Source organism: Taudactylus pleione, unplaced genomic scaffold, assembly GCF_031769625.1.
Source record: "Taudactylus pleione unplaced genomic scaffold, aTauple2 ptg001449l, whole genome shotgun sequence".
In the NCBI taxonomy this organism is placed as follows: Eukaryota; Metazoa; Chordata; class Amphibia; order Anura; family Myobatrachidae; genus Taudactylus; species Taudactylus pleione.
This window is the reverse complement of record NW_028285848.1, coordinates 839125-858869: the sequence shown is the minus strand read 5'-3', so window position 1 is coordinate 858869 and position 19745 is coordinate 839125. Positions and strand designations below refer to the sequence as shown.

Here is a 19745-nt window from a genome sequence, read left to right as displayed (position 1 = left end):
CAGACAGACAAACACGAAAGAAAAAAAAAAAACTCCACTCACCTTAATCCATGCTCCGTCATCTGCTCCTCCGCCCGGCATCCTCCCAGGCCGGCCCGCTCTGCATGATGGGAGAGATGTCATGACGTCTCTCCCATCACCCACTGAGGGAGCCGGAAAATGGAGCTCATGAGTGAGGTCCAGCCTGGCTCCGGCAGTGGGCGCAGCAGCCAATGAGAGTCTGTCTGACTCTCATCGGCTGCTAAAACAAACACACAGCTGCCGGCGGCTGTGTGTTTGTTATACTAGTAGTGTAGTGTGGACTGCACTTATGTGCCATCCACACTACCGCCCTGCCGTGGCTGGCACTCTTAGGCAGCTGCCTAAGTTTGCCTAGTGGTAGCGCCGGCCCTGCCTTTAGTGGACTTTGGGCCTGATTCAGACCCGCTCACTGCCGGAGGTCTGATGGGCATGGTTTTTCTTTTTCTTTTTTCTCTTTGTGCGAGCGGCCTGGAGTCTGTCGTGATTATCGTGATCATCGGGCTTGCAACGAGACCCTGTGGTAGGGTCTTGGCTCCCGCAAGACCAAGTGGACTTCCTGCTCTAATAGAGCAGGAAGTCCACTACTGACATCACTAGTGATGTCAGTAGGGCCGCCCACAAACGGCAGGCATTCCTAAGGGAACGCCTGCGTTTGTGCAGACACTCTCCCTCCCCGCCTACAAAACGGGGCAAGCTGTCACTTACCATCGACAGCCGCCCCGTCTTGTAGCGAGACCCGTAGCGACTGAGCTGCCATCGCTGGACGGGTCTTGCCAGGGGCGTCTTAACAGAGGAGGGGGCCCGTGTGCACTCCCCATGCGGGGCCCCCTCTTCTCCCCCCCGGTGGCCAGCCACGGGAGCATTAGTAGACTCCGGGCACTAGAGTGTGCCCAGAGTCTACTGCGCATGCGCAGAACGCAGGAAACATGGCCACGGCGGCCATTTTGCGGTGTTCTGTAGACTCTGGGCACTAGAGTGTGCCCGAAGTCTACTGCGCATGCGTAGAACACAGGAAAAATGGCCGCGGCGGCCATTTTCCCGTGTTCTGAGCAGCGCCGACACTCGACGCGGGACAACGGACAGGTAAGTTAAAAAAAATATGGGTGCAGGGTGTGCAGTGCGGGCCCCCCCTGGACCCGGGGGCCCGTGTGCCCCGCACACACTGCACCCATTATAGATACGCCAGTGGGTCTCGCACATGCACATGCCGGAGGCATGCGCAGTGTGGGCCATCGACCCGCTTGCGAGAGCTGTGCCATCGACCCGCTTGCGAGCGGGTCTGAATCAGGCCCTTTATTACATATCAGATAAAGGTACAAGGTTCCTGATACTCAGCATAGTGAGAAGTGAGGGCCTGATTCACAAGGATCGCAGCTGCTAATACGTACGCAGACAGCCAATGTTTGTTTTCTGTGCCAGTCACTGGAGGCTATGCAGGAATATCAGCCTCCTCTCATCTGTAGCCAGTGAGAGGAGACTCTTGCAGCAGACTTTCGTACGCGATTGCAACCGCGATGGCATTAGCGATCCTTGCTGAATCAGGCCCTGAGACTCTATAGGTCATAGGATGTGGATATGGGCTGCAGGGCATATATGGGATTTGGACATGTCCTCTGTGACTGGTTCTCCTCTCTCCCTCTCTCTCCCTCTCTGAAGGTTTGGATAATGGTCTCCCCGGCGATAGCTTTGGCCTTTATTCCGTTTATAATCACAGTGATCATCCGTTATCGCCATTATTTCCTGCTGTTCTACCGCGCTGTGATAGTGCGGCGGTTCCAGGACTACCTGACCGGTATCCCGCGGGAGGAGAGAGCCTTTCAGTACGTCATCACCCACTCCATCCCGGGGGACCCTCAGCATGTGCTCAACACCTTCGACCAATACTGCTACCACTGTGAATACCTGCGCAACATTGGGCCCCAGAAAGGTGAACGATGACTCTCATCCCGCACAGGTGTAGGCCGCTCCTCTGTGCCCAGAATAGACATAGGAGACAGGCAAATATCTCTCTACTCATCCCTATCAGATACACCACTGACCACAGGTACCACCATGTAGTGATCACAGATCTTCAGGACAAGTCCCCCACAAACCTTAGCTGCATCTTGCCTCATACAATCACCAGCCCTAATCTCTTCCTTCCCCAAGAATAGCCCCACACCTGCACCTGCACATTATGCTCACTTGTTCTGTACCCAGAAATAAAATTATATCACTTCTAACTTTTCGCTGGGATGGGCTCTTACTGAAGCCAGTGTCCTGGCATGTGTCCTGGCATGAGAAATTTGATAAGTTCAAGCACAAATATTAATTTTCACAATGGGCCACATCTGGAGAGAAAGGTAAGCAGGAGATATCTGTGATACTAGTGTATGGGGACAGCGGCCATTCCGGGAGAGGAAGATAAGCAGGAGATATATGTGATACTAGTGTATGGGGACAGCGGGTCATTCCGGGAGAGAAAAGTAAGCAGGAGATATCTGTGATACTAGTGTATGGGGACAGCAAGCCATTCCAGGAGAGAAAGGTAAGCAGGAGATATCTGTGATACTAGTGTATGGGGACAGCGGCCATTCCGGGAGAGAAAGGTAAGCAGGAGATATCTGTGATACTAGTGTATGAGGACAGCGGGCCATTCCGGGAGAGAAAGGTAAGCAGGAGATGTCTGTGATACTAGTGTATGGGGACAGCAAGCCATTCCAGGAGAGAAAGGTAAGCAGGAGATATCTGTGATACTAGTGTATGGGGACAGCGGCCATTCCGGGAGAGAAAGGTAAGCAGGAGATATCTGTGATACTAGTGTATGGGGACAGCAAGCCATTCCAGGAGAGAAAGGTAAGCAGGAGATATCTGTGATACTAGTGTATGGGGAGAGCGGCCATTCCGGGAGAGAAAGGTAAGCAGGAGATATCTGTGATACTAGTGTATGGGGACAGCGGCCATTCCGGGAGAGGAAGGTAAGCAGGAGATATCTGTGATACTAGTGTATGGGGACAGCGGGCCATTCCGGGAGAGGAAGGTAAGCAGGAGATATCTATAATACTAGTGTATGAGGACAGCGGCCATTCCGGGAGAGGAAGGTAAGCAGGAGAGATCTGTGATACTAGTGTATGAGGACAGCGGCCATTCCGGGAGAGGAAGGTAAGCAGGAGATATCTGTGATACTAGTGTATGAGGACAGCGGGCCATTCCGGGAGAGAAAGGTAAGCAGGAGATATCTGTGATACTAGTGTATGGGGACAGCGGCCATTCCGGGAGAGAAAGGTAAGCAGGAGATATCTGTGATACTAGTGTATGGGGACAGCGGGCCACATCTAGAGAGGCAGGTAAGCAGGAGATATCTGTGATACTAGTGTATGGGGACAGCGGCCTTTCCGGGAGAGAAAGGTAAGTAAGAGATATCTGTGATACTAGTGTATGGGGACAGTGGGCCACATCTAGAGAGACAGGTAAGTAGGAGATATCTGTGATACTAGTGTATGGGGACAGTGTGCCATTCCGGGAGAGAAAGGTAAGCAGGAGATATCTGTGATACTAGTGTATGGGGACAGCGGCCATTCCGGGAGAGAAAGGTAAGCAGGAGATATCTGTGATACTAGTGTATGGGGACAGCGGGCCATTCCGGGAGAGAAAGGTAAGCAGGAGAGATCTGTGATACTAGTGTATGGGGACAGCGGCCATTCCGGGAGAGAAAGGTAAGCAGGAGATATCTGTGATACTAGTATATGGGGACAGCGGCCATTCCGGGAGAGGAAGGTAAGCAGGAGATATCTGTGATACTAGTGTATGGGGACAGCGGCCATTCCGGGAGAGAAAGGTAAGCAGGAGATATCTGTGATACTAGTGTATGGGGACAGCGGCCATTCCGGGAGAGAAAGGTAAGCAGGAGAGATCTGTGATACTAGTGTATGGGGACAGCAGCCATTCCGGGAGAGAAAGGTAAGCAAGAGATATCTGTGATACTAGTGTATGGGGACAGCGGCCATTCCGGGAGAGGAAGGTAAGCAGGAGATATCTGTGATACTAGTGTATGGGGGCAACGGGCCATTCCAGGAGAGAAAGGTAAGCAGGAGATATCTGTGATACTAGTGTATGGGGACAGCGGGCCATTCCGGGAGAGAAAGGTAAGCAGGAGAGATCTGTGATACTAGTGTATGGGGACAGCGGTCATTCCGGGAGAGAAAGGTAAGCAGGAGATATCTGTGATACTAGTGTATGGGGACAGCGGGCCATTCCGGGAGAAGAAGGTAAGCAGGAGAGATCTGTGATACTAGTGTATGGGGACAGCGGCCATTCCGGGAGAGAAAGGTAAGCAGGAGATATCTGTGATACTAGTGTATGGGGACAGCGGCCATTCCGGGAGAGGAAGGTGAGCAGGAGATATCTGTGATACTAGTGTATGGGGAGAGCGGCCATTCCGGGAGAGGAGGGTAAGCAGGAGATATCTGTGATACTAGTGTATGGGGACAGTTGGCCACATCTGGATAGACAGGTAAGCAGGAGATATCTGTGATACTAGTGTATGGGGACAGTTGGCCACATCTGGAGAGACAGGTAAGCAGGAGATATCTCTGATACTAGTGTATTGGGACAGTGGGTCACATCTGGATAGACAGGTAAGTAGGATATATCTGTGATATCTCCTGGTTTTAAATTTTTGATGAATGGCCCCAAAACTTAACTTCTACAAAAGCTTATGTAGAAATTAAGTGATAATGAATAGAGCCCTATATAACGACAGTTATTGAACTACAACTAATGTATTTGTTGCAGCGCATGCTGGACGCCAGGGAAGAGCGTGGGTCAGTAGCTGATGTTCTCCATGTAATGACGATTGTTCCACCACTGACCACACCCATTATTATGTCAGTGCAATCGGGGCCAAAAGACGGTTTCACTGCACTGGTTCAGGGTCCTTGGCATGCTTGGCAGGCGGGGGATGGACTTCACTATTGGTCCCTCTACAAATGTTGCTATTGCGATCAGTGAAGTAGTGCTCTGCTCCTGGTTATTATAACTTATTTCCATATATCACGAGTCTTCCCTATAAGTCTAGTCCCCACACTCAACTAAGCATGAATGCAGAGATGTAATGAGTTTAAGAAATAAGTCGAGTCTTCCCTGCACACATATTTCCAAGGCAGGTACTCCCCATGTGGCAGAAGCATTTATAGGTTCCACTCATCAGGAGCCTCCGTGATCTTGTGACCCCACTTACACATTATCTGCTCACAGGGAAGGTCCTGGACCGGCTGATCTATGAGAATGCTCCTCTTAACGCGTTGGAATTGGGCACATATTGTGGGTATGCCACCATAATTATCGCACAGGCCCTGCCACTGGGCGCCCGGCTCTACACTGTTGATGCCAATCCAAGGAAAGCTGCGGTGGCTGAGAAGGTGATCAGAATGGCTGGATTTGATGATGACACGGTGAGTTAAGTTTCGGCTAAGGCAGCTGTCTATGCAGCAGGTTCTGGGGACAACAAACTTAATCACTAGTGTCTCATTACATACGTGTAGCGTCACGAGAAGGGCTGTGATCTCAACAGAGATTGGTAACATTTGTAAGGATCCCTGCATGGTTCGGTAGCATCTGGGTAGTAGGATCTGAGGGCCTGATTCAGATCCGCTCGTAAGCGGCCACTCGTTCGCTCCAAGCGATGTTCGCACATCTGCGCATGCGTATGGGTTGTAATGCGCATGCGCCAACCAGTCAGTGCGGTTGGAAATCGTGTGCTCGCAAAATAGCGAATGCCTGCTAATTTGAGTGACAGGATGAGGCATTTGTGGGTGGTAACAGGGGAAGGTGCTTGAAAACCTGGAGATCCGAACGCAGGCGTGCCAAACGGTGAAAACGGGCGTTTTAAGGGTGTGCATAATTAACAAAGCAGCGTCATCAACCACGTCACTTGGTTGTCTTTTAGCCTGAACTGCTCGCATGATTGCGGTAGGAAAATGCTACCACAAGAATAGCGAGCAGTTCATACGCCTTTCGATGTACTCGATTAATCAAATAAATAGCGGAGATGACGTATGATGCGAGCGGGCAAGGGGCGTCTTTACAAAATAGCGAGCGCTCAATTTAAATAGCCAGCCCCTTTTTCTGAACGAGCAAGCGCAAATAGCGTCCGGCTCTGAATCAGGCCCTGAGAGTGGTTTGGCAAAATGGGTGTGGTTTCTTAAGATTTGATTTGTTAGGCTCTCGATGCGGTTGTGTAGGATCTGGGCATGTTTTGGCAGGATCTGGGCATGGTTTGGCAGGATCTGGGTGTGGTTTGGCAGGTTCTAGGCCTGGTTTGGCAGCATCTGGGCAGGGTTTGGCAGCATCTGGTCAGGGTTGTGGCAGTATCTGGGATTGGTTTTGCAGGATTTTACAGGGTCTGGGCATGCTTTTTAGGATCAAGGCTTGTTTGGTAGCATCTGGGTGTGGTTTGGTAGGATCTGGGCATGGCTTATCAGGATGTGGGCATGGCTTGTCAGGATGTGGGCATGGTTTGGTAGGATCTGGGCATGGTTTGGGAGGATCTTGGCATGGTTTGGGAGGATCTTAGCATGGTTTTGGAGGATCTGGGTGTGGTTTGGCAGTATATAGTTTGGCAGTATCTTGGTGTGGTTTGGCAGTGTCTGGGCATGGCTTGGTAGGATCTGGGCATGCTTTGGGATGATCTGGGCATGCTTTGGGAGGATCTGGTCAGGGTGTGGCAGTATCTGAGATTTGTTTGGCTGCACCTGGCATGGTTTGGGAGGATCTGTGCATGGTTTGGCAGCATCTGGGCATGGTTTGTAAGGATCTGGGCATGATTTGGCAGCATCTGATCAGGGTGTGGCAGTATTTTGGATTGGTTTGGCAGTATTTTGCAGGATTTGGCAGGGTCTGGGCATGATTTTTGGGGGATCAAGGCATGTTTGATAGCATCTTTATGTGGTTTGGTAGGATCTGGGCATGGCTTGTCATGATGTGGGCATGGCTTGTCAGGATGTGGACATGGTTTGGTAGGATCTGGGCATGGTTTGGGAGGATCTTGGCATGGTTTGGGAGGATCTTAGCATGGTTTTGGAGGATCTGGGTGTGGTTTGGTAGGATCTGGGTGTGGTTTGGCAGTATGTAGTTTGGCAGTATCTTGGTGTGGTTTGGCAGTTTCTGGGCATAGCTTGGTAGGACCTGGGCATGGCTTGGTAGGATCTGGGCATGCTTTGGGAGGATCTGGGCATGCTTTGGGAGGATCTGGTCAGGGTGTGGCAGTATATGAGATTTGTTTGGCAGCATCTGGGCATGGTTTATGAGGATCTGGGCATGGTTTGGCAGCATCTGATCAGGGTGTGGCAGTATTTGGGATTGGTTTGGCAGTATTTTGCAGGATTTGGCAGGGACTGGGCATGTTTTTTTTTGGGATCAAGGCATGTTTGATGGCATCTGGGTGTGGTTTAGTAGCATATGGGCATGGTTTAGGAGGATCTGGGTGTAGTTTGGTAGGATCTGGGTGTGGTTTGGCAGTAACTTGGTGTGGTTTGGCAATATATTGGCATGGTTTGGTAGGATCTTTGCATGGTTTGGTGGACTCTGGGCATGGTTTGGGAGGATCTGGGTGTGGTTTGGCAGCATCTGGTCAGGGTGTGGCAGTATCTGGGATTGGTTTGGCAGCATCTGGGCATGGTTTGGCAGCATGTGGTCAGGGTGTGGTAGTATCTGGGATTGGTTTGGCAGTACTTTGCAAGATTTGGCATGGTCTGGGCATGATTTTTAGGATCAAGGCATGTTTGGTAGCATCTGGGTGTGGTTTCGTAGGATCTGGGCAAGGCCTGTGAGGATGTGGCCATGGCTCGTCAGGATGTGGACATGGTTTGGTAGGACCTGGGCATGGTTTGGGAGGATCTTAGCATGGTTTGGGAGGATCTGGGTGTGGTTTGGTAGGATCTGGGTGTGGTTTGGCGGTATGTGGTTTGGCAGTATCTTGGTGTGGTTTGGCAGTGTCTGGGCATGGCTTGGTAGGATCCGGGCATGGTTCAGGAGGATCTGGGCATGGTTTGGAAAGATCTGGGCATGGTTTGGGAGGATCTGGGCATGGTTTGGCTGCATCTGGTCAGGGTGTGGCAGTATTTGGGATTTGTTTGGCAGCATTTTGCAGGATTTGGCAGGGTCTGGGCATGATTTTTTTTTAGGATCAAGGCATGTTTGATAGCATCTGAGTGTGGTTTAGTAGTATCTGGGCATGGTCTAGGAGGATCTGGGTGTTGTTTGGCAGTAACTTGGTGTGGTTTGGCAATATCGGGGCATGGCTTGGTAGGATCTGGGCATGGATTGGTAGGATCTGGGTGTGGTTTGGGAGGATCTGGGTGTGGTTTGGCAGCATCTGGTCAGTGTGTGGCAGCATCTGGGACTGGTTTGGCAGTATTTTGCAAGATTTGGCAGGGTCTGGGCATGATTTTTTTAGGATCAAGGCATGTTTGGTAGCATCTGGGTGTGGTTTAGTAGCAACTGGGCATGGTTTAGGAGTATCTGGGTGTGGTTTGGCAGTAACTTGGTGTGGTTTGGCAATATCTGGGCATGGTTTGGTAGGATCTGGGTGTGGTTTGGGAGGATCTGGGTGTGGTTTGGCAGCATCTGGTCAGGGTGTGGCAGTATCTGGATTGGTTTGGCAGCATCTGGGCATAGTTTGGGAGGATTTGGGCATGGTTTGGCAGCATCTGGTCAGGGTGTGGCAGTATCTGGGATTGGTTTGGCAGCATCTGGACATGGTTTGGGAGGATCTGGGCATGGTTTGGCAGCATCTGGTCAGGGTGTGGCAGTATCTGTGATTGGTTTGGCAGTACTTTGCAGGATTAGAGAGTATGATCAGTCTCACAGTGGCATCAGAGAGGATGATCTGTCTCACAGCAGCATTAGAAAGTATGATCAGTCACACAGCAGCATTAGAGAGGATGATCAGTGTCACAGCGGCATCAGAAAGGATGATAAGTCTCACAGCGGCATTAGAGAGGATGGTCAATCTCACAGTGGCATTAGAGAGGATGGTCAGTCTCACAGCAACATCGGAGAGGAAGATCAGTCTCACAGCGGCATTAGGGAGGAAGATCAGTCTTACAGCGCCATTAGAGAGGAAGATCAGACTCACAGCAGCAGTAGAGAGGATGAACGGTCTCAAAGCGGCATAAGAGAGGAAGATCAGTCTCACAGTGGCATTAGAGAGGAAGATCAGTCTCACAACAGCATTAGAGAGGAAGATCAGTCTCACAGTGGCATCAGAGAGGATGATCAATCTCACGGCGGCATTAGAAATGATGATTAGTCTCACAGCAGCATTAGAGAGGATGATCAGTCTCACAGCGGCATCAGAAAGGATGATAAGTCTCACAGCGGCATTAGAGAGGATGGTCAGTCTCACAGCAACATCGGAGAGGAAGATCAGTCTCACAGCGGCATTAGGGAGGAAGATCAGTCTCACAGCGGCATTAGAGAGGAAGATCAGTCTCACAGTGGCAGTAGAGAGGATTATCAGTCTCACAGTGGCATCATAGAGGAAGATCAGTCTCACAGTGGCATTAGAGAGAATGATCAGTCTCACAGCAGCATTAGAGAGGATGATCAGACTCACAGCAGCAGTAGAGAGGATGAACGGTCTCAAAGCGGCATTAGAGAGGAAGATCAGTCTCACAACAGCATTAGAGAGGAAGATCAGTCTCACAGTGGCATCAGAGAGGATGATCAGTCTCACGGCGGCATTAGAAATGATGATCAGTCTCACAGCAGCATTAGAGAGGATGATCAGTCTCACAGCGACAATAGAGAGGATGATCAGTCTCACAGCGGCATTAGAGAGGATAATCAGTCTCACAGTGGCATTAGGAACGAAGATCAGTCTCACAGCGGCATTAGGGAGGATGATCAGTCTCACAGCAGCAGTAGAGAGGAAGATCAGTCTCACATCTGTTGCACAGCGATATCAGAGAAGATGATTAGTCTCACAGTGGCAGTAGAGAGGATGATCAGTCTCACAGCCGCATCAGAGAGGATGATCAGTCTCACAGCAGCAGTAGAGAGGAAGATCAGTCTCACAGTTGCATTAGAGAGGATTGTCAGTCTCACTGCGGCATTATGGAGGATGATCTGTCTCACAGCGGCATCAGACAGGATGATCAACCTCACAGTCGCAGTAGAGAGGATGGTCAGTCTCACAGCGGCATTAGAGAAGAATATCAGTCTCACAGTGGCATTAGAGAGGATGGTCAGTCTCAAAGCAACATTAGAGAGGATGATCAGTCTCATAGCAGCATTAGAGAGGATGGTCAGTCTCACAGTGACATCGGAGAGGAAGATCAGTTTCACAGCGGCATTAGAGAGGAAGGTCAGTCTCACAGTGGCATTAGAGAGGATGGTCAGTCTCACAGTGGTATTAGAGAGGACGATCAGTCTCACAGTGGCATTAGGGAGGAAGATCAGTTGCACAGTAACATCAGAGAAGATGATCAATCTCACAGAGGCGTTAGAGAGTATGATTAGTCTCACAGCAGCATTGAAAAGGATGATCGGTCTCACAGCGGCATCAGGGAGGATGATCAGTCTCACATCAGCAGTAGAGAGAATGATCAGTCTCACAGCAGCAGTAGAGAGGATGGTCAGTCTCACAGCAGCATCAGAGAGGATGAGCGACATCAGAGAGGATGATCAGTCTCACAGCAGCGTTAGAGAGGAAGATTAGTCTCACAGTGGGCCTGATTCAGACCCGCTCGTGAGCGCTGATCGCTCACAAGCGGGTCGATGTTGGGCCAGTGTGCATGCGCATCACGGAGCCGGCTCCATTGTGCGCATGCGCGAGACCCGGATAGCAACGGGCAAGCCGTCGCTGTGGGTCTCGCTACATAGGGGGCGTGCTGTTGATGGTGAGTGACAGCACGCCCCCTTTGGTGGGCGAGCTGGGGGGTGTGGCTGGCCAGACGGAGGCATTCCCATGGGAACGCCTACCGTCTGGGGCCGGCCCCACTGACATCACAAGTGATGTCAGTGGGAGTGCTTTTGGCTCTGATAGAGCCAAAAGCACTCCAGGGTTTGCGGAAGATGAGACCCTACCACAAGGGTCTCATCGCAAGCCCGATGGTCGCGATGGTCTTGACCATCGCGACCATCTTTTTGGCCGCTCGCTATAGCTGTGGGTGGCCACCCACAGCTATGCGAGCGGCCAGGAGGCCGCTCTAAAATCAGGAAAGACGGCCCTGATTCAGAACGAGCGCTCTTTAGAGAGAATGATCAGTCTCACAGTTGCGTTAGAGAGGATGATCAATCTAACAGCAACATTAGAAAGAATGATCAGTCGCACAGCGGTATTAGAGAGGATGATCAGTCTCACAGCGGCATCAGAGAGGATGATCTGTCTCACGGCGGCATTAGAGAGGAAGATCAGTCTCACAGCAGTGTTAGAGAGGAATATCAGTCTCACAGTGTCATTAGAGAGGATGGTCAGTCTCACAGCGGCGTTATAGAGGAAGATCAGTCTCACATCGGCATTAGAGGGGATGGTCAGTCTCACAGCAGCATTAGAGAGGAAGAACAGTCTCACAGCAGCATTAGAGAAGATGATCAGTCTCACAGCAGTGTTAGAGAGGAATATCAGTCTCACAGTGTCATTAGAGAGGAAGATCAGTCTCACAGCGCCGTTAGAGAAGATGATCAGTCTCACAGCGGCGTTAGAATGATCAGTCTCACAGCAGCATTGAAGAGGAAGATCAGTCTCACAGAGGGAATAGAGAGGATGATCAGTCTCACAGCAGCAGTAGAGAGGATGGTCAGTCTCACAGCGACATCAGAGAGGATGATCAGTCTCACAGCAGCATTAGAGAAGATGATCAGTCTCACAGCAGCGTTAGAGAGGAAGATCAGTCTCACAGTTGCATTAGAGAGGATGGTCAGTCTCACAGTTGCATTAGAGAAGATGATCAGTCTCACAGCGGCGATAGAGAATAATCAGTCTCACAGCAGCGTTAGAGAGGAAGAACAGTCTCACAGCAGCATTAGAGAGGAAGAACAGTCTCACAGCAGCATTAGAGAAGATGATCAGTCTCACAGCAGTGTTAGAGAGGAATATCAGTCTCACAGTGTCATTAGAGAGGAAGATCAGTCTCACAGCGCCGTTAGAGAAGATGATCAGTCTCACAGCGGCGTTAGAATGATCAGTCTCACAGCAGCATTGAAGAGGAAGATCAGTCTCACAGAGGGAGTAGAGAGGATGATCAGTCTCACAGCAGCAGTAGAGAGGATGGTCAGTCTCACAGCGACATCAGAGAGGATGATCAGACTCACAGCAGCATTAGAGAAGATGATCAGTCTCACAGCAGCGTTAGAGAGGAAGATCAGTCTCACAGTTGCATTAGAGAGGATGATCAGTCTCACAGCGGCGATAGAGAATGATCAGTCTCACAGCAGCGTTAGAGAGGAAGATCAGTCTCACAGCGGCATTAGAGAGAATGATCAGTCGCACAGCGGCATTAGAGAGCATCTGAGACGCACACTGCGGGCATCTTAATAAAATTCCCTGAGTGTCTTACATCAATGAATCTCACATAAACATACACCCAACAGGTCAGGTTTTCAGAATATCCCTGTATGGGAACATTTGCAGTTTTAAATGAATCTTCTAAACCTGTCCTTTAATAGAGGTTTGAGGAAGTAAATTCACAGGGTGGTAGCTAGTATTTCAGCCTTATCTATACTTATAATAAAGTTGTAATGGTTGTCAGGGGCATATTAAAAGAGGAGGGGGCCCGTGTTCATTCCCCATCCGGGGCCCCCACCTCCCTCCCCGGCGTCCGGTAGTGCGCTGACGAAGCAGTAGCCTGTGCCCAGAGTCTACTGAGCATGTGCAGCATGGCTGCCGTACCATTTTCCTGGCAAATTCCCTACTGCGCAAGCGCAAAATGGCAGAAAAAAAAAAGTGCTGCTGCAGCTATTTTAGCGACGCGGGACTATGGAGAGGTAAGTATAAAAAATATGGGTGTGTGGTGTGGGCCCCCCTGCACCGCACACCCTGCACCCATTATAGAAACACCCCTGATACTTGTGTCTGTACATAGAATTTTGGGGGGAGAAATGTACTCCTTGGGATTCAGTAACGATCGCAAAAGCGATTACGCACGCAGACTCACTGCGAAGATATGCCAATGATTGCAATCGCAATGCCGTCCCAGCCTAACTAAAGGACTTCCTCCCTATCTTCCCCTTCTGTGTCACGCCTGTCTGTCTGCCCCTCCCCTTCTGTGTCACGCCTGTCTGCCCCTCCCCTTCTGTGTCACGCCTGTCTGCCCCTCCCCTTCTGTGTCACGCCTGTCTGTCTGCCCCTCCCCTTCTGTGTCACGCCTGTCTGTCTGCCCCTCCCCTTCTGTGTCACGCCTGTCTGTCTGCCCCTCCCCTTCTGTGTCACGCCTGTCTGCCCCTCCCCTTCTGTGTCACGCCTGTCTGTCTGCCCCTCCCCTTCTGTGTCACGCCTGTCTGCCCCTCCCCTTCTGTGTCACACCTGTCTGCCCATCCCCTTCTGTGTCACACCTGTCTGCCCCTCCCCTTCTGTGTCATGCCTGTCTGCCCCTCCCCTTCTGTGTCACGCCTGTCTGTCTGCCCCTCCCCTTCTGTGTCACGCCTGTCTGCCCCTCCCCTTTTGTGTCACGCCTGTCTTCCCCTCCCCTTCTGTGTCACGCTTGTCTGCCCCTCCCCTTCTGTGTCACGCCTGTCTGCCCCTCCCCTTCTGTGTCACGCCTGTCTGCCCCTCCCCTTCTGTGTCACACCTGTCTGCCCCTCCCCTTCTGTGTCACGCCTGTCTGCCCCTCCCCTTCGGTGTCACGCCTGTCTGTCTGCCCCTCCCCTTCTGTGTCACGCCTGTCTGCCCCTCCCCTTCTGTGTCATGCCTGTCTGTCTGCCCCTCCCCTTTAGAATGTAAGCTCTCACGAGCAGGGCCCTCCTCCCTCATGTGCTTCTCTTTACATTTTCTTCTACTCTCTACTCCCCATTACGGCACCTAACACGTGACTGATAACTCCCGGCTGCTTATTGTGAGGGCTTTAATCGCTATTACAGCAATGTATATAAATTGTGCCCTTGTCCTGCACTGTAATGTACTGTAAGTTACTTGTTTCTTGTTCACTTATTAGTTCTATGTACTATGTAATGTGCTGCGGAACACTTATGGCGCCATATAAATAAAGGATAATAATAATAATAATAATAAAAGGATGCCCACTTTACCTTACACACATCCGTAACACTTAGCAAGTCTGCGAAACCATCGGTAACATCGAGTACCATCGCAGCCTCACGCACACTTGTACAAAGCTCACTTTGTGTTTATAGACGCCCACCAGCCTGTCTTTAGCCGCCCACCTGCGTACGTCATCTTCAGGAAGTATATACAGCCATCGGTACATCGGGTTCCATCGGATCTGACCGCAGCGTTTGTGGTTGACTGTACCCTACCGCAAGCACTGCGAGCACTTCAGTGTATTAATCAACCAGGTGACGAGTACTATGACGCTGCCGGTTAATTATGCACGCCCCAGACACGGCGTGGAAACAGTCTTGCACGCCTGCGTTCGCACCTCTACTCCCCCGTTATTAGTGTCCTGCCCCTGTTACCACCCACAAACGGCCTCTCCTGTCACTCATTCCACTGGGCTGTCTTTGCAGGGCGAGCGAGCAAAATCTAATCGCTCGTACTAGTTTGCACACGCGCACTGTGAACTACACGCATGCGCACATTAGCTAACATCGTCTGCAACGAGCGGCTGCTTGCTAGCGAGCGGGTCTGAATCATGAGTACACAATCTGCGTATGGTATCGCAGTGGATAATTTATGCACGCCCCTGTAATGGCGTTCAAACGCGCCGGCACCCCTGTGTTTTGCCGACCACCCTCCCGTCACTACCCCCAAATGCTCACTTCCTGTCAATCACTCTGCAATGGTCTGCATAGCCACTGCTCTGATCGCAGGGGAGTCTTCGCGCACGCTCACTGTGACGCATGCGCAAAATGCAACAATCGGCCGATTGCGTGTGTAATCGCAGTTGTGATCGCTAATGAATCAGGCACTGTGGGCCTGATTCAGAGCCGCTCGTAAGCAGCCGCTCATTCGCTCCGAGCGATGTTCGCACATCTGCGCATGCGTATGGGTTGTAATACGCATGCGCCAACCAGTCATTGCAGTCAGAAATCGTGTGCTCGCAAAACAGCGAATGCCTGCTATTTTGAGTGACAGGATGAGGCGTATGTGGATGGTAACAGGGGAAGGTGCTTGAAAACGGGGAGTGGAGATCCGAACGCAGGCGTGCCAAATGGTCAAAACGGGCGTTTTAAAGGTGTGCATAATTAACAAAGCAGCGTCATCGACCACGTCACTTGGTTGTCTTTTAGCCTGAACTGCTCGCATGATAGCGGTAGGAAAATGCTACCACAAGAAGAGCGAGCAGTTCATATGCCTTTCGATGTACTCGATTAATCAAATAAATAGCGGAGATGACGTATGATGCGAGCGGCCAGGGGGGCGTTTTTTCTAAATAGCGAGCGCATGTTTCGTTCGCTTCGTTCAGACATAGAGGCGTCAACAGACCGCAAAGAGCGAGCGCTTAATTTAAATATCCGGCCCCTTTTTCAGAACGACCGTCCACAAATAGCGTCCGGCTCTGAATCAGGCCCTGTGTGTGAACTATGGAGACCAAATTTTTTTTTCTGAATTTTTGTTTGCCTTTCTGTCTGTCTGTTCGTTCCAGCATCACGCAAATACTACGGGATGAATTTGGATTGCGTTTTCAATATTGTATAGCGTAGTCACCTAGAAGGATAATAAGGTTATCTTAATGTGACATCAGGGAGAGGAGCAATAAGGGAAAAACCGGACGCTCGACACTCAGCTCGTGCAGCGTGCGGCTCCTCAACCCAAACATGGCGAGATGTATATAAATATTATTTTTTGGCACAAATATACTTTTAGGGGCTGTTTATGGACTATGGAGACAACTTTTTTTTTTATCGGAATTTGCACAGTACAAAATGACTAAGTATATAATATATACATATATTGCACACCCCGTATGCAAAGTTATATATGTATACATAGAGAAATATATACTGTATATATATAAATATATATATATAGCTCAAGATCAATTCTGCAGGAAAATCCAACTATATATTCAGGGGATGTAGTTAGCAGACCGGCAGCCGGACGCCCCAGTTCTAAATCCCGACGGGGGAAGCCTGACACAGGACTTAAGATAGGCGGCGAAATACCGACACCTATCTTAACCCCGATGCCAGAATACAGACAAGACGCCAGCCCGAATGAGGTGAGCCGGGGGCGTCTTAGCTGTTAGCTGCAGGAGGGGAGTGTTAGGTTTAGGTAGCATAGCGGGGTTAGCATTAGGTTTTTGGGGGGTAGGTTACGGTTAGGCACATCTGGGGGGGGTTAGGGTTAGGCACCACTGGGGGGAGGGGTTTGGGTTAGGCACTAAGGGGGAAGAGTTAGGTTTAGGCACGAAGGAGGAAGACTTGGGTTTAGGTACTAACGGGGAGGGTTAGGGATAGGGTGCGGGTGGGGATTGGTAGCATTAGGCTACAAGAAGGGAGGGTTAGGGGGAGAAGGGGGGATGGTTAGTATAGTTACCCGACCATCGGGATGCCGATGCCGGTATCTTCACAGGAGGCATCCCGACAGGGGGTATTACATATTAAGCACTAATCAGTCAGTTGCAGTATACATGTCAATCCAGTAGATGGCGCACTGAGACAAATACTACATATCATAGAGTCGCTGCACATGTTACTGTAGGTTAAGTAGCAACATATTTGATTGACTAAAGAGACTGGACTGTGAGGCTGATTGCTCCTTGAATTGGATTTTGTGGTTTACATAAAAAAAAAAAAGAGAAAACTGTGGATTCTTATTGTTTGCAAAGACAGTCTGTGATCAATGGGCCTGATTCAGACCCACTAGCGAGCGGCTGTCCGCTCGCAAGTGGGTCGATGGTCTGCACTGCGCATGCGCGAGACGCGACGAGCGAAGGACTTTCCTTCGCTCGTAGTGTCTGATCAAAGGGGGCGTGCTGTCGATGTTGATTGACAGCACGCCCCCTTTGGTGGGCGTGCCGGGGCCGTGCCTGTCAGACGGAGGCGTTCCCAAGGGAACGCCTACCGTCAGAAGCCGGCCCCACTGACATCACTAGTGATGTCAGTGGGAGTGATTTTGGCTCTGATAGAGCCAAAATCACTCCTGACCTTGCGGTTGAGAAACTCAATCGCAGGCTTCTGCTCGCAGTGGCGATGGTCGCGATGGTCAAGACCATCGCGACCATCATCCTGCACGCTCGTATATGCTGTGGGTGGTGACCCACAGCTATACGAGCATCCAGGAGGACGCTCCATATTTATGAAGGTGGGCCCTGATTCAGAGCGAGCGCTCTGGTCAGGGCGTCCGGCTCTGAATCAGGGCCAATGTCTACAATATAAAATATACATCACCTTAAAATATGCCACTACTGTCTTTGTAACGCTAGTTCCGCTGAGCAATAACAGACACCCACGCCAACGAGGCTGCGGGCAAACGCTAGTACATAATAAAAGCTCTGCTGACTGTACTACGAGCTCTTACCACACGTAGATTATACTGTATGACATCTGGTTCCTCCTGCAAAGCTCGGTAGATGTAGGATCATGTCCATAATCAGAAGTTTCCCTCTCATTACTGACCCCATGTTCCTCTGTTTCATGCTGCAGGTTGAGCTCCTCATTGGACCCTCGGACGAGATCATCCCGCAGCTGAAGGACAAACACGGGGTGCAGAAGCTGGACTTCATTTTCATGGACCACGGGAAGCGTTGTTACCTGCGGGACCTCCAGCTGTTGGAGGAGGTGGGACTTATCCAGGAAGGAACTATAATCCTGGCTGACAACGTCCTCTTCCCCGGAGCCCCCCATTTCCTGCAGTATGTGAAGACCTCCGGTAAATACCAGTGTAAGATGCACCGCGGCAGCCTGGAGTACTTCCGATACATCCGAGACGGGATGGCGGAGCTCACTTACACCAAGCTGAAATAAAGACTTTTCTTACAATCCCTGCTTGCTTTATTCCATGGCGGGTTCTTCTCTGTGGTTCTATCTGTGCAGACCCTTAGCCGTATCCCTGGTGGTCTCTTATTCACAGTACTCTCCTGGGCTTTGGGCCAGACACTGATTAAGAAGACTCCATGGGGCCCTTGGCAAGAAACTGTTGGACCCCCTACTCTCTATTTGTCAAACCACACCCACAAAACATCTGGTTACTGTAATCAGGGTTCTTCCCTGGCTACTGGGCTCTATATAGGAGCTTAGGATGTTAGGATGTCTAATACATTGTTACAGAAATAATTCATTCCGAGAATGTAAGTCTGAACAAAGAAGGTTCTTGTTTTATTTTGTACGTACAAGGGATACAGGCCCTCATTCAGAGGAAGTCGCAAGAAGCGACCGCTCTCTCTGAATAAGGGCGACCGCTTCACTTTTGAAGTGCGGCCTCCTGGTTGTTAGCTAAGCTGTGGGTTACCACCCACAGCTTTAGCGACCGACCTGGGTGATGGTCGCGATGGTCTTGACGGGGCTTGCGACGAGACCCTAAAGTCATCCCTGCACGCACGCGCCTTAGGTGAACTCGCTCATGAAGGGGACATGGTTACTTCAAGGGGCATGCCACGAGTCACGGGGGCCTGGCCTTACGGCACGTCCCCGCCTCTTCCAGGCCCATCAATACCTCCACCCCTTCCGTCTCCCCGAGATCATAGTGAATCTGGACCCGTGGGGTGGGGGGCGGGGTACACTTACTTCCTTCCTCCCTCCTTGAGCTGGCCCTAAGGCCATCGGCCCTTCTGGCATATGCCAGAAATACCTGGTGGCCAGTCCAGCCCGGGATGGGAATGTGAAGGGAGATGAGGTCAGAGATGTAAATGGGAGAGGAATGGGTGAGGGCTTTGTAAGTGAGTGTGAGAAGTTCCAGTTGGGCACTGAAGGGGAAGAGGAGCCAGTGTAGGGCTTGTAGGAGAGGGGGAGGCAGCTGTAGTACTACGAAAGATGAGCTGGGCCGCAGCACTGAGGACAGACAGGAGAGGAGAGAGGTGGGAGCTGGGGAGGCCAGATAGGAGGAGGTTACAGTAATCCAATCTGGAGATGACCAGTGAGTGGACGAGGGTCTTAGGGCCGGATTCAGCAAGGAACGCAGTTTCTTATAAGCACGCAATTGGCCAATTGTTGCATTCTGCGCATGCATCGCAGTGAGCGTGCGCGAACTAGCCACTGCGATCGCAGTTACTACACAGAGTGACTGACAGGAAGTGCCGTTTGTGGGTGGCAATGGGGGGTTGCCGGGTGAACGCAGGCGTGCCAGTGCTTTGGGATGGCATTGCAGGTACGTACATAAATTATCCACAGCGATACCAGACACAGCCTGAGGCCTCATAGCGTGCGCAGAAGCAATTCCTGAGTGAGGTCTGACCGGCCTTATCTGTGCGTATGGGTCCAAGGTTACTTATATGTGCAGAACATGAGAGGAGGAGTAGTCCCAGAAGTATAATACATTGTTTCCCATCACCAGTCCTCAGGGACTCCTAACCATAGGCGTATTTACAATGGGTGCAGGGTGTACGGTGCACATTGCCCCGTGGGTCCAGGGGTCCCTGCACCACACACCTTGCACCCATTGTTATACTTACCTTGTGTCTGCAAGT

The 19745-nt window shown here is 50.9% G+C and overlaps 1 protein-coding gene across 1 annotated transcript; it reads left to right on the top strand.

Moving 5' to 3' along the window:
- The first annotated feature begins 1686 nt into the window (after positions 1-1686).
- On the top strand, positions 1687-18087 carry LOC148442577 (transmembrane O-methyltransferase homolog). Its single transcript, XM_088463788.1, has 3 exons — positions 1687-1948; positions 5257-5453; positions 17767-18087. The coding sequence occupies exons 1-3, from the start codon at positions 1687-1689 to the stop codon at positions 18085-18087; spliced, it is 780 nt and encodes a 259-aa protein (XP_088319914.1).
- The last annotated feature ends 1658 nt before the right edge of the window (positions 18088-19745 follow it).